General features: G+C 47.8%; 1 protein-coding gene across 1 annotated transcript in view; it reads right to left on the bottom strand.

The window, feature by feature from the left end:
* The window catches only part of AHCYL2 (adenosylhomocysteinase like 2), a 106281-nt gene that overhangs the window by 2947 nt on the left and 89327 nt on the right, over positions 1–14007 (bottom strand). The window contains exons 7-16 of the mRNA XM_072856687.1: positions 12632–12738; positions 10717–10833; positions 6983–7046; positions 5757–5845; positions 4175–4245; positions 3942–4036; positions 3059–3157; positions 2551–2619; positions 2387–2465; positions 1480–1600 (exon numbers count right to left, since the gene is read on the bottom strand). Coding sequence (XP_072712788.1) covers positions 1480–1600; positions 2387–2465; positions 2551–2619; positions 3059–3157; positions 3942–4036; positions 4175–4245; positions 5757–5845; positions 6983–7046; positions 10717–10833; positions 12632–12738 — 911 coding nt within the window. The remainder of the gene's footprint in view (positions 1–1479; positions 1601–2386; positions 2466–2550; positions 2620–3058; positions 3158–3941; positions 4037–4174; positions 4246–5756; positions 5846–6982; positions 7047–10716; positions 10834–12631; positions 12739–14007) is intronic.

The raw sequence follows: 14007 nt of genomic DNA, 5'->3' as shown, positions 1-14007 counted from the left end.
AGTCCTCATCTCCTCCCCCACAAATACCATGTTATATTTAGCTGCCTGCCCTCGCTGCTTGAACACTGCCTCTCGCTTCGAGTACGGGAAGGGGAAAATTCAACGGTGCTCGATTGATTCAGGGACTCAGTCTCACCGGTTTGCAGCAACGTTGGCTCAGAAACCGTGGAGGATGCACTGAAGGTGCAAGAGCCTTAAACACCAGAGCCTGGCTCAAACTGGCTGAATCAATCAGGAAGGCTCCTGTTAGACTGGGAACTAAAAGCAGATAATTCATATCACAAACGAAGCTACACGTAAGGAGAGAGAGAGAGGTGCTTGCTTTAACGAAGCAAGCTGTTGAGCTGCACGGGGATGAAGTCGAGTTGCCTGTTATATCCAGAAAAAGAGGCTACGTGCACCTGGAGATCTCCTCTCACCTCCCATCCTACGCACCTACACATCAAAACAGGGAACTTTGGAAAACTTGACTCTGCCTTTTGTATCTGGAGGCTTAAGTTCCTGCAGGACACCAAGCCGAAGCTCAGTACATCTCCACCCCACGGTGCACAGGGGATGTCTGAGCTGGCATGGCTCTCCCTCGATGCAGGGAATTTGCCGTGACCCCCTACTTATCCCAACTTCTCTGCGCGTGGGACAAACCACACGCCCCGCAAGGTTGGGACTACAGCCAGACACCGAAACTGGGCAAAGAAAATTGAACCAGAGGAAATTCCTCCATGGGAGGGCATGGCGGTGTAGCAGCACCATAAGAATTTTGCAAGTAGCACAGGGCAGGAAAAAAAAAAAGCTCAGGATCTGGAAAAACCCACTGAACCCCAAAACTGGAGCATTTTGGTGTGGTGTTGCTCTTGCGTGAGCGCTGAAGGCCTGCGTGCCAAGAAAATGCCTTTTCCTGCAAGGAAAGGATCGAGGCTTCAACCCCCCCTCCCCAAGCTGATCTGCGTTTGTGCAAAGCCATTTCATTTTCACGGTAAAACATGCGTTGCACTGTTGGCTACAAACATAAGCCTGGAAAAAGGAAATGATCCAGGGGCTCATATTGAAAATTATTATTATTTTGGGGGGATCAGCACAGCCCGTGCTGGGGGAGGAGAGCCATCGAGCTGAGCCCACCCGAGCAGCCCCTGGCACGAGGGGCGAACGCTGCTCTGTGCCATCTCCTCTTTTGTCAAACTTTAAAAATAAAGCTGTCATCTGAGTTGGCCGGATGGCATCGCTCTGCCATTTGCCACGTCTGGGTGACAGCTGCTGCCAGATACAAAGGGCTCATGTCCTGCCAAGCGCTCTGCGTCACAGCTCCAACCGCGCCATGCCCTTCCTGGCCAGACCACTTTCTACGTGGCGATGGGAATGATCAGAAAGCCTGTGATATCTTCTCAGGGGACTGGTGGGATTAAACCCCGTCTCCTCTGCCCCCCCCCGGCACGTGTACCCCAGACTCATGGCAGAAGAAAGAGAGAGGATGAGGAGCAGCACCTGTAGTAGTTTGGTTTGAAAGGTCCATTCTTATTCAGTCCCAGGTATTTTGCTTGTTCATCCGTTAGTTCCGTCAGGTGGGCATCGAACGTTGGGAGATGAAGGCTTGCCACATACTCATCTGAAATGATTTCAAGCCTCGTTAGTAGGGTCAGGGGAAGGCAACGAGTCCCCCACCTGCTGTGCACCAGGTCCCTAAAGCCGCAGCTGGAAAAGGCATCACTCCTCACGCCTTAGCTGCTAAATTGCAGGACTGCTCTTCACCCTGAATGGGGAAAACCAAGGCTCTCATCTATTTTGAGTCAGAGGGGAAAACCTTTCTCTGAAATACCCTTCCAGCAGGACTCCTGGGTCTGCTGCTGTGTTACGCCGTACCCTTGGGCAAGCTTGGATGCTCTACTGATGCAGGAGCCACTGGGCATTTCTGGTAGGTGACACCTAAGGCCCAAGCTAGGGACAAGCTGCACCTGGTCTCAAAAACCACAATTAACACAAAACAGTCCAGTTTTGCAGCAAAAGCGTGGCCAGTATAGCTTGTGTCCTCAGGAGGGGGTTCTGCTGGCAGAGCTGTTGGTCAGGGACTACGTGTCTTTGCAGCCAACAAAGGCAGCTCTGCTGGCAGAAGCCCTACCTGAAAATCCCCTGCATCAGCACGGATGGACTCCTGCGGTCGGCCAAGTGCGTCAGCCGGTTTTCCCCAGGTGGGACAGGGAAACAACTCGTCCAATTTAGCGAAGAGCCCAGACCCAGTGGGAAGAACCTGCTGGAAGACCCTGAGCTTGGCAGGGAGGCAAACAAGAGAGCCCAGGAGGCTGCGATGCCCTGCCGTCCTCAGCCCAGCCTAGCAAAACCTCCCATCTGTTCAATCTCAAAACCAAAAAAGAGAAGGCAATGAGTACATCTTTACCCATTTTCTTAGGCAGCAAGTACACGTCTTGCTTGTAGCGGCCTTCGGGAGCGTTGTACAGCTCTATCAAAGCCAAAGCCTGGATGGAGAAGACACTTAGGTAAGTAACTGCTGCCTGCTATGGAGCGAGATGCTGCTTTTGGCTCAGCCCAAACCCTACTCGCCTGCGTCGTGGCAGTGATGGACAAGACGAAGGTGGGGACGGTGGAGCAGCTCAGGTTCAGCAGGCGGCCCTGGGAAGCAAAAAATGGTTGTTAATCTCAACAGGGCACCAAAACCAGTTTACATCCCTACAGAAGGTACAAGAACCACCAGTGAAATGCGTCCCTTCTGGGATGAAACACCATTTATCACATGCACTTGAATCCCAAGATATTGGTTGCCCTTATAACCCAGTAAAATGATTTAGAAGTGAAAAATCTGACAAAATACGCTGTGAGAGATACCCTGGAGTGGGATAAATAAAAACACAGGAGCTTTTCTGCGTTGCAGTAACTCATGGGCCAAAACAGGGTTACACCAAGCCTTTCAAGCACAGGGACTATTGAGCTCCTGAGGCCCAAGGAGGTGATTTCTGGATGCACTTCGGCTCCACTGCTCATCCAGCCCTTGTTTTCTTCCTCCACAAGCAGCAAACGGGTTGCAATTCCTGCTCCTTTGCCTGCAACTCACCTCCGCCAGAAGGACTATTCTCTTCCCGTCTGGCCAGATGACATGGTCCACCTGGGACCTCACCCTCTCCCAGGTCAGCTCGGGTGTACGCAGGCTTGCCTGAAACACAGTGTTAAAATAGTTAAAGCACTGGCAAAAGATCAAAAACCAGAAGCTACATAATAGGAATGAAAAGAGGAAGCAACTCGCTGACATCGTCCTGGGCTTATAGTTTCCTTTGGGTCCAGTCGCAGTCCCAGACCAATGAAACCTTTATGAATCATAACCTGGAACTATTTTTATGATTACAATACATCAAAGCTCCAGCAACAACTATTGTTCAAGTTCTTCTGGCTGAAGAGGATTCATGGTCACCAACTAAACTGTGCATGGCTGCGGTCATTTCTTTCAAGCACAGAAAATGGCTTTAAACCCACAGGTTTGGCCGAGCAATTCTCCACTGACCTTCAGACAAGACTCTCCTGTTTTTCTACTCATCTCTCAGCACAGATGAGCAGATTTCAGTGCCGTTCGGTAAAGCACCGTGGGCTTGAGCGTGCTGGGTGGCACCAAGCTGAACTCTTGGCTGGGTCTTAATGGTATAATAACACAGAAACGGAGGGACTGGGCTGGAGAGGGTGATTCACTGACTCTCTAGGGGAAGGAATGAGGCTGGTGGATACCAGACACTATGCTGGAAGCTGGAGCAATTTGCCGGGCTCGCTGGCATCCTTTGGGATTGCAGGAATGACGATGACATATCTGACAGTGTCTGCTGAGACACGGGAAGCGATGGATTATTTTATCTCCTCCCAGGTGCTTTCTAAAGCAGCACGGGTCAGACGCAGCTGCCGAAGGGTCCCGAAAGCACCGTCACCCCGCCCCGTGCCGTCCCTGCGCTCACCACGTCGATCTCAGTGTTGGAGTGCCCCATGTTGCAGACGATGCAACTGTTCTTCATCCGATCCAGGTGTTCCCTGGTCACCACGTTCTTGTTGCCTGCAAGACAGCAATATCCGTAATAAATACCCATGTTCACTTTCCCTACCTTTTTGCCTTTTCCTTTGGAAAAAGATGGACCCGATTATGGGGTGCGCATCCCTGACGACCCCTCCTCCTGCCCCAGGGTCCGCATACCTGTGCAGGTGATGACGATGTCAACTTGTCTGATGACCTCATTGAGTTTCACGAGCCGGAATCCATCCATGCTAAGAGGAGAGGGGGGGGAAAAGTAGTCTGAGAAGCAGCAAAAACATGCCAAAAATAGAAAAAAAACCCATTAAGTGATTCTCAGAGACTCATTTTAACTTTCTAATGCCAGACCAGAAAACAGCAAGGCAGCATGCGAAGGGCCATGTACCCCAAGCCATTAGGAGGGTTTCTGGAGTCAACCTGGAGGATTTGGAACTGTTGTGGGCAGAATTGAAAAGAGATTTTGGGGGTTTCACATCTTCTGTCAAGGCCTCCACATCTGCAAATCTCAATTTTCCATCGAGACGGCTTTTTTAAAGCTGCCACTCCTGCAAAGTACATCCAGAAAATGCTGATACGCCCTCCTGCTGCACAATCCTTTCTGATATGGATTTAGATCATCTTAAAAAAAAAACCCCAAACACCCCAAACCCACAGATGTCTATCATTAACCTTGCAATCCATATTTAGGCACCTACACAATCTTTAGAAGTGCTGAGCACTCAGCAAGTCTTTCCTGACTTCGCCGAGCAAGGTGTATTCAGCACATCGGATAACAAGGGCAGGATTTTTTTTAGGATTTGTTGACAGTCCTCCCGAGAACTTATTTCTGTGACTCTCACAAGCTGCAAAATCATAGTTCCTATTAAAAAAAGTAATGTTTTTCTGCTGTATGTCCCATTTACTGGGTTTTTTTTCCCCCCACTGCAAACTCCTTACGAGAGGGTGTTGTGCAGAGTCAGGGAAGGGGTTGCTGCAAACGACCAAATTCACAATTAAGGATGTGGGTGCTGGATGTGCTACTTGTGAAGGCTGCAAAGCAAACAAAGTTGGTCAGCTCTGCTGATTAAGCAGGGCTCATTAGTTTTCTCACCGCGATAGCCCGTGGAAAGCTTGCTGTTAGGAAGAGGCTGCGGGTTTAATAAGGCTCTGGATGGTTTTGGGACTCTGCTTTCATAGTCACGTCCCATCTCACACCTTGGGATGCAGAAGCAGCATCTCTGCACCGGAACAACTTTTACCGGGAGGAAACGAGGTCGGGTATAATTGCAACGTGCCCGTGCGAGGGGACAGCCGTGTGCTTTCAGCCCTGCGTCAGGGTACCGGCGTTAGCGAGGAGAGGTTTGTGAGGGGTGGGGGATCACAGAAACCAAAATATCCCTCGGGTGAGGTGTGTGCACAGCACAGTAAAGCCCGAGTTTGCACTTTAAAGGCTGCAGTTCACTCCCAACATCCTTTCAAGCCATACCATTAAACTCTTTCAAGCCATATTGATAAACTCTTGGCCACTGTGATTATGATTATGCAAGCTGGCACGTGGGATACAGATAAAGTGGGTGATGCTTTAGTGCAGGAACCCTTTTCTGGCCATAGGAGAGAGCTGTGGGTCCCTCCGAGGACGCAGAGAAGCCACGAACCCCTCACCAGCATCCCTCTCGGGAGGGACCACTGCCAAGTGGTTTCTGGCCATGGTTTTCCTGGGAAAAAAAAGCCTAAAGAAGAAGCTGGGCTCGGTGCGACTGCTTACCAGGCCTGGAGGGCACAGATCGGATCGATCTCTGTCACGTACACTATGGAGCCCATGGCCTTCAAAGCAGCACAGCAGCCCTTTCCAACCTGGGGAGGGAGAAGAGCACAGAGGAAGAGTGAGATGCCGAGAGCTCGGGAGACGCCGAGCATCAATACGGCCGTGGGACGCTTATAGGGGATGTACAACTCCGGGCGTCTCTTCTGCAGCCCCAAGAGCCCTTTGCAACCCTCTTAGCAACTCTGGTTGCATATATGCAATTTTTGGGTGCATGAAATTCCTGGATTTGGAGTAATCTAAGACCTGAGTCAGGCCCAGCTTAGCTGAGAGGCACTAAAAAGTATAAAAGTGCCGTTGATTTTGGTCCCAGGGAGTTCTTTTGTCCCCCAAAACATCCTGGTATCTGGAAAGCACCACGATAACGAGAGATTACGCTTATCTCTGGGAAAGTTTAAGAGTCTCTTGTAACCTTTACTCTATTCAGGAAGCTTAACGGTTTAATCTCCGAGAGTTAACGAGCTTTAACCTTCACACAGCACATATGGTGCAGCTCACAGGGGAATTCAGGGGAACGGTTAAATGACCAAAGGTTCCCAAAAAATGCGATTACATGTGAGAAAATTGTCCCATTTCAGCTCTTTGGAAAAAAAAAAAAAAAGAGTCCCAGTACAGCACCCACAGCACAGCCCACCATAACTGGTGTTAACTGGTCCCAACAAGAACTGCCAAAGGGTGAATATCCCAGTCTCGCCTCAAGAGAGGATTCCTCCGTTTGGGGGTGAAAGCACAGGGGTAAGTCAAGATTAACTTATCTTTCTTGACCACGCTTCAGCATGCAACGCTGCGGCTGCACAGTACATCTGCAGAACCCAGCCTCTGAATATTTTAATATTATATTAGCTAGAATATGATATATAATATAAACATAAAAGATAACATTAATATATGATATATTAATGTCTGGATATGTCAATATTCAGATATGAAAGATATTCAGCATACTTAATACTCATGTCTTTTAAGATTCAGGTTTGGTATCTGTTTAACACTAAAGAAATATACTGGAAATCACGAAAATCTTCAGTTTTGGCAAACCCGTCAGGTTTGAAGATACCTGCAGATGCAGAGAAAAGCCACGAGGACAGAAAAGCCCCATCGGATAAAGCCATGCCAAGGATGTGCCGGTTTTACATGCAGTACCCGCATGTAAAATATGAACCCCTTACCTCCCCGTAGCCACAAACCACTACTTGCTTTCCTCCAAACATCATGTCTGTTGTCCTTTTAAGGCTAAGGAAAAAGAAAAAAACAATTAAAGACCAGCAGTAAGATCTATTGCACTAACGACGCTGTGAAGGACAGCGGTCCTTCTCAGTTTGCTCCTCCTAAACACCATGGTTGTATCCTGTATCCCTGAGGACACACAGCAATTCTGGGTGCAGAGAGGACCCGAAAGACACCTAAAAACTGACTTTTTTCCTTTCGTAAGGGTGGGTGATACCAGTGAAACGCACAAAGAGGAAGGATTTGGGGTCTGGATCCCTTTTCTGGTTTTTTTTTTGTTTGTTTTTTTTTGTTGTTGGATCCCTTTGTTTTGGTACTCCAGAAATATTTTAAAACTTTTTAAAAAATATTTTTTCTTAATTTTTTTTTTTAAAGTCAAAATACCCCACAGAAATAACTACAGAAGAAGCAGGAAAGTGGTAATTTATTGCCAGAATCCCAGTGCTTTGCACAAATAAAGCTCTCCTTTCCACTCAGTTTCCTTCTGGTTTCTCCCTAAGAGTGTCCTACATTACAGGCTATTTTTAGCACACAAGTAAATAGGTTAGCAGTGCAGGGAAGGTGAAATTCCCTTACATTTCTGAAAGAATTTAGCTTAAAACCACAGCAGATTTAATTGCACCTCTGCTTAGATTTCCCTTGGCCCAGTTTTAGATGCCTGGGCCAGACTTAACTCAAATCCCAACTTACCTACCCATCAGGTCCATCATCCATCACAACTGAAGACGAGAAGGTAAAGATTTTAAAGATTTTGATGTTTCTTAGCCACTGACAGCATCTGCTACACATGGAACGTGGAGCTAAAAGCTGTGTCCTCAGACACTCAAAACCTGGGGGCAACTCTTCACCGGGCAGCCGACCCCCACGACAGAGGCTGCCTTGTGTGTCTTGAACCCTGCGACCACAGAGCAGAGGCATGGCCATAATAAAGAAGGAAGGGCTACTTAATTAGAAGAATTACTTCATCAAGGTGTTTTCATCGAATCACAGAATGGTTTGGGCTGGAAGGGACCTTTGAAGGTCATCTAGTCCAACCCCCCTGCCATGAGCAGGGACATCTTCACCTTCATCTTCACCTCTGAGCAACCTTCATCAGGTTGCTCAGAGCCCCGGCCAACCTGACCTTGAGTGTTTCCAGGGATGGGGCATCTACCACCTCTCTGGGCAACCTGGGCCAGGGTTTCACCACCCTCATTTTTCCCATTATTGCTTTTAGCAAAGCCCAATTAGCCACACATTGCATCTTGGAGTACGCCAGTCCTAGCAGTTCAAGTCTCGGGTGGTGCATGTGCAACTCCCTGAATGGTGTGTGAACGCCTGGGCAGCGGCTTCTCCTTTAACAGCTTCTCCATATCGCACCTTCACAGACTGTATGCATTTTGGAGACCAGCTGATGATTTTGATATAACTTCTCCCATTTTCATGGGCAGAAAGGGCAAGAAACCGCTGGCTGTTTGCAGTGTCAGGTTCTGTAATAAAACACCTTGGCATGGAAGAGCCAGATACCATCACCGCTGACTTGACAAGGAGCCCAAAATTTAGTCTTTTAGAACAACGTGTGATGGAAATGTGGGGAAGAAACTGCATGTGCAGGAGATCACCCAGGGAAGCATATTTGGTGATTCACTAACTCATATGGCACTCGCACACATTTCAAAGATCATCTGCATGCCCCTGTATTTGGACACGTAGGTTTTACAAACGTGAGTCTTCTTCACTTCTCCTGGTCAAGATGACCGCTACCATGAAGACCACTTCAAAGCCGAGGTGACGAATGAGGCACTCTACTATCTATCCCACAAGGATTTGGGAGAAAGATGTTAGAGCAGAGTCCGCCATCAACAGGGAAGCCTACGCTGGGTGTCTGAGAACCTCTGGTGCTACCAGATTGAAGGCAGCGGTAGCACAGCTGAACGCCAATAGCACTGCCAGATGGACTTTGATTAAACAGAAGGCGACATTCCTACGTCAGCAAGGAACCGAGAACTGCAGATCTCGAGACTTGTTTAAACTTTAAGCCATACCAAGTTATCAACGTGAAAAAAGCCTTTTCTCTTGAAGCAGGCTGTCTTCTCCACAGAGGGTTCCTCCTCTGCACCACAGCTACCTGGCACAGAGCAGGCAATCTTTCCTCTGGTATTCATCTCATCAGCATCAACGCCAGTCCGGAAAATCAAATTCGTCCTTGCTTCTGTGCTTACTTGTCTACTGCGACCACTACCAGCTGCAATATGTCGTAGTCTGAACGGTAAGAATAAAATTTGTCCTAATCTCACTTGGCTTTGACAAAACGTGGTGGTGGAGGTGGTGGGGACACCCAATTCCATCAAAATAAAGAAAAAAAAAAAGAGAGGGAGAGAGGAAAAAAAAGATCACTGAGATTTACACTCTCTCTAGATCACAACTTCAAGTATTTTGCACTGCATCTCAAGACCAACAATCTCAGAAGATACATCATGTTCGCAGTGCCCACGTATCCGTCAGTGACTGATTCCTGTCCGATCCTAAAAAGTACAGCACCATCAGGATGCTGCAGAGCTGCTCCCAGTCCCACGGTCTGCCTGCTGGGATTTTGGCGGGGAGGGAGCACAGAGGGAAGGAAACCCTCTTCTGCTTGCTTGTATGGCATGTGGCTGTAAATCCTGCAGGACCAGCGTGGGGAGAGGTGGATAAAGCATTCACCAGCCCCGTCATTCCCACCTTCTGCACCTATTTATTTATGCTCAGCTGAAGGACAGGGTTTAATCCTCAGACTCAAGTCTACGCTTTGGACGCGCAACTGTTACAGGATAAAGTCTTGGTCTACCACAACCTCTTCTATTTTCTTTCGGTTTATTGTATATTCACAGGAGAGGATAAAAAAAGGAAACTAGAAAGGCAAAAACCGTTGTGATGGAGCAGCTGGTTGACTCCTACACACGCAACGAACACAGATGGGTTTTATCCTGATGCCACAAAGGTAAGAGGGATGGGAAGGAGTATTGTAGCCATATGTGAGGACTTCTGAAGTCCTCACACAGGAGGACGAGAAGCTGCAGGGCTTGAACACAGCTCCAGCCACGCTCACCGAGAAGGGAAAATGCACGCGAGTCACCTACACACATGGAAGGGCAACATCACCCTGAGAGCACAAAGACTCAGTGAGCTGCCTTGAAGGGCACTGGGAAGTGTCTTATATCACTATGGCTAATAAAATATTTGATGTGTCTTCCAGACACTCTGGGAAAAGAGAAGATGTGCTTTCCACAAAAAGAGGAGCAGAGGCAGAATGTGATATGCCCCATTCATACATGTAGCTGGGTTAAAAATATTGCATCCACACTTCTAGAGATGCTAAGGTCTTTGCTGCAGGATCATTATCCTACCAACACAAAATTCAACGTTGGTTTTCTGCTGTGCATATGTTTGTAGAGCTTTACATACAATTGTACAAATAAGTCTTAGGACTTTCTGACCCGTAGAGACATAGCTGCTGTCTCAAAATGCCTTGCAGATTCCCATACAAATAGGATGGACCAGAGGTAATAAAGGGTCCTTGTTCTCCTCTGACACATCAATTGATCTAAAATGATCTGAAGTGGCGGGTAGAACAGACCCATGGACCCAGTTCCCTGTGGGGTCCAACACAACCCGAGCAAGGGACATGGCCCCGTTTGGGTGGCCCCAATGCACATACCCGTCCAGGATGGACTCTCTGCAGCAGTACAGGTTGTCGAACTTCTGCTTTGTGACCGAGTCGTTGACATTCATGGCTGGGACGCAGAGCTTCCCTGCTTTGGATAACTGGTACAGCCTGTTACGAATATGGGAAGAAACAGATGGTCAATGGAAAAATATTTCCCCACACTCTACTGTTGTGTGCTCTCAAGGTCATGTTTCGCTGGAGTAAGCAGTACCCATCTGGAGGGTCAAATATAACCTCTTAATAGGAGCTCCTCATTTCAGGAGGGGAAATAGCACTCTTCCTTCCACAGACGTTCGTACCCGTTTCCCTCCCCTACTGAAGAACTACCAGGTTGGCATTTCATAAAAATGTCAAACAGCACAGATCAGAAGGTGCTATAGACTCCACGTGCCTCATAACTGTTGATATTACGACCATCCTCTGATGTCCTCAAAAGGACAAAACCCCCAAATCCTGCTTCAGATAACAGAAGATGAGAGCTCCTGTAATTCCTCACGCTCTTACAGCTCAAGACAAAAAGAAATGGCCGCAGACGGGTAACATTCACAGCAATGTGAAGCTGCTGCAATCAACATCTGCAACAAAACATCCATCTGAACAGCAGTAGGAGTGTAATCACCAAGATGTAGTACCAGAAGCAACCGGGGTGGGGAAGACACCAACCTGACCTCCTCCTTCTGAGAGCAGACTGACCTGGCAGCAGCAAAACCACTAAAAATTAATCTAAACGCTACCCTACGGCTATGAAGACAATCTGAAAATCATCTCCCTGCCCTAGACCGTGGGAAGGAGAACCTGCTCCCTCGGTCAGTCTCTGCAGACCACCTCCAGGCTTCTCCCCAGTCTCGCTTTGTCATCTGGGGAGCCTCGGTCCCCACGTTGCCTGGCCCCTGGAGGTAAGGGGCACGCGTTGCCCGCACGCAGGCATCGATACCACCAACCTCAGAAAACAATCCCGCGCCTGGCATGAGACCGCGGCGAACAATTTTTAACATTGCTTTGTTTTTGCACATCTCTTTTGCCCAAACAGGGAACAATTCCTGATGCTAAAAATATTATCGGGTCCTTTTCTTGACCCCACTGGCTGCAAACCTGCATCGGTCGCTTCCTTGTTTCAAATATTTCGTTTCCCTGTTTTGAAGGCTGCCTGCACCTCTGGCCAAACTCTCGGACAGCTCCAAGAGCTGCAGCCAAGCCTTTCTCCCTGCAAAAATAAAGAAAAAAGCAGAGTCTGTTGCTCTTCTCCTTAGTCCCCTATTTTCTGTCACCTCTGATATGATTAAGGCTACTGGAAAAGCACCTCTGATACCTCTCCTAACCTTGGGAGCCACCTCTCCCATCACAATTCTGCTTCTGCTGCAGACCGATGGATGTCACTCAGTCATACAGCTGCATCTCTGTGGCTCTCCCTCTCCAGACTCCCACCCCAACTAGAGACTCATTTCCTCTTTCCAAATCTCACTTCTTCCCATAGATTTAGCTTAGGACTACGCTTTTGACTTTCTCCAAAGCCCACCCCTTGTTGTGCAACACCCTCATCCCTTCCTTTCTTCATCCTGCAAAACGAGGTGAGATAACCATTGCCCCTATTTCCCAGCTGGAAAAACAAGACCTTGTGCACTTTTTCCAGCCGTGCAATGGTCAGTAGGTGCTTCTACTCCTCGTCTGAAATTCAGAGCAGTAGTTCCAAATCTATTGCTTTCACTATACAAGAGATTTAAAACAGTTCTTATGGGAAAGCCAAGCCCATGCTGAAAGAAAACCACAGATCATGTATTAGGAGGCTCAACATTCAGCTGAGTCTGTGGCATCTTACAGCTTGGGGATCTTTTGCTACCGGTGACCTGAGGCAGAAGATGCTTTTGTCCAAACATCTCCATGCTCACAATCCAGCCTGTCCCGTTACCTGTGGACACCAGTCACGCTCTCCTCTACTATCCCCTTGATCTTCTTAAACATGTTGGGGTATTTCTTGTAGATCCAGTGAGTGAGATCTCCTCCATCATCCAAGATCTGTAATAAAAATAATCACAAAGTCACCGCTCTGAAGATCCAGTAAGGCCTGCTGACTCCAAAAAGGTACAAGGGATAAATCACACGCTCAAATCATTCCTAATCGAGCCTACGTTTTGGCATCTCAAAGACCACATCGTGACAGCTTAGGTGAGACTACTCTGCTTGACTATTCAGAGCAGGAGTGCTGCTTCATCGATACCATGCTGGAAAGGCAACAGGTCAGACAAACACGGCAGACCTTGATGTTTATGAGACCAGAGAAAACATGGAAAATTGCTGTGGAAGCTCCTCTCTCCCCATCTCCCAGAAGCACAGATGGAAAAGCCTTTGAACCAGAGTCATCAGCTTTTCTAACCTGACTGCTAATGGAGGAGGATGGAGGAGGAGGAGGAGGATGGAGGAGGAGGAGGAGGGTGCAGAGCCACTAATGCCAATTATAATGTAACTGCATCACAAAACACTGCGTATTAAAAAACCTGAACCTCTTTTAGACAAAAACTTTGGGTCTCTGCCCATTTCAGCTGGCTTCGAACCTCAGTCTCGGAAGTACAAAACTCTTCCTTATTAGATCACGAGTCTCCCGAGCCACCCATTTCCTCCTAATGACATGTTTCAGGGCGGTGGAGAAAGCCAGAGACTTACTGCTTTAATAAAAACATTAAAGATGAGCAAGTAAAGGTGCCCTTTGAAAAAGTGCCTTGGAAAGGACAGACATGAAAACAATTCGGTCACAGAAATCTAAAAACTGCAGTGAAAAGAAATGTCTAAGAGCTTGTCCATTCTCTGCTGGTGAGAATATGCATATGTGTTTTCCAGCATATGGAAACACACCTGGTAACGGCTTTGGACATGAAAGTCATAACACTGCTAAAAGTCTAACACCTACATCCAGATACACCTTTGCATGGGTTGATGTTATTCAGGTATTTTTGTGATGTGCTATAGTGTCGCCAGAATAATCAAAGACTTTAAGCCAAGGCTTATTCTTTACCTCTGTAAGTACAGAACCTCTGATAATCACAGAAAATCTAGCGATAGCCAGTGGAGTTTATCAGGAGTCTCGTTGTTTGTGTCCTACACACTTTCCTCGTAATAAACGTCGCCCCAATCCCAACCGCTTTGGGTCGTCCCCTGCTACATCTCAACACACGGCCATACCCAAGGAGGGTGCTGAGCTCTAAGTGCTTCAAAGAGGGACCCACTAGGGTACCATAAAGGGGTGTCTGGGAAAGAAGAAAAGATATAAGAAATGAAAAAAACCAAACA

Source organism: Ciconia boyciana, chromosome 1, assembly GCF_034638445.1.
Source record: "Ciconia boyciana chromosome 1, ASM3463844v1, whole genome shotgun sequence".
NCBI classification, from domain to species: domain Eukaryota; kingdom Metazoa; phylum Chordata; class Aves; order Ciconiiformes; family Ciconiidae; genus Ciconia; species Ciconia boyciana.
This window is presented reverse-complemented; position numbering and strand designations above follow the sequence as displayed.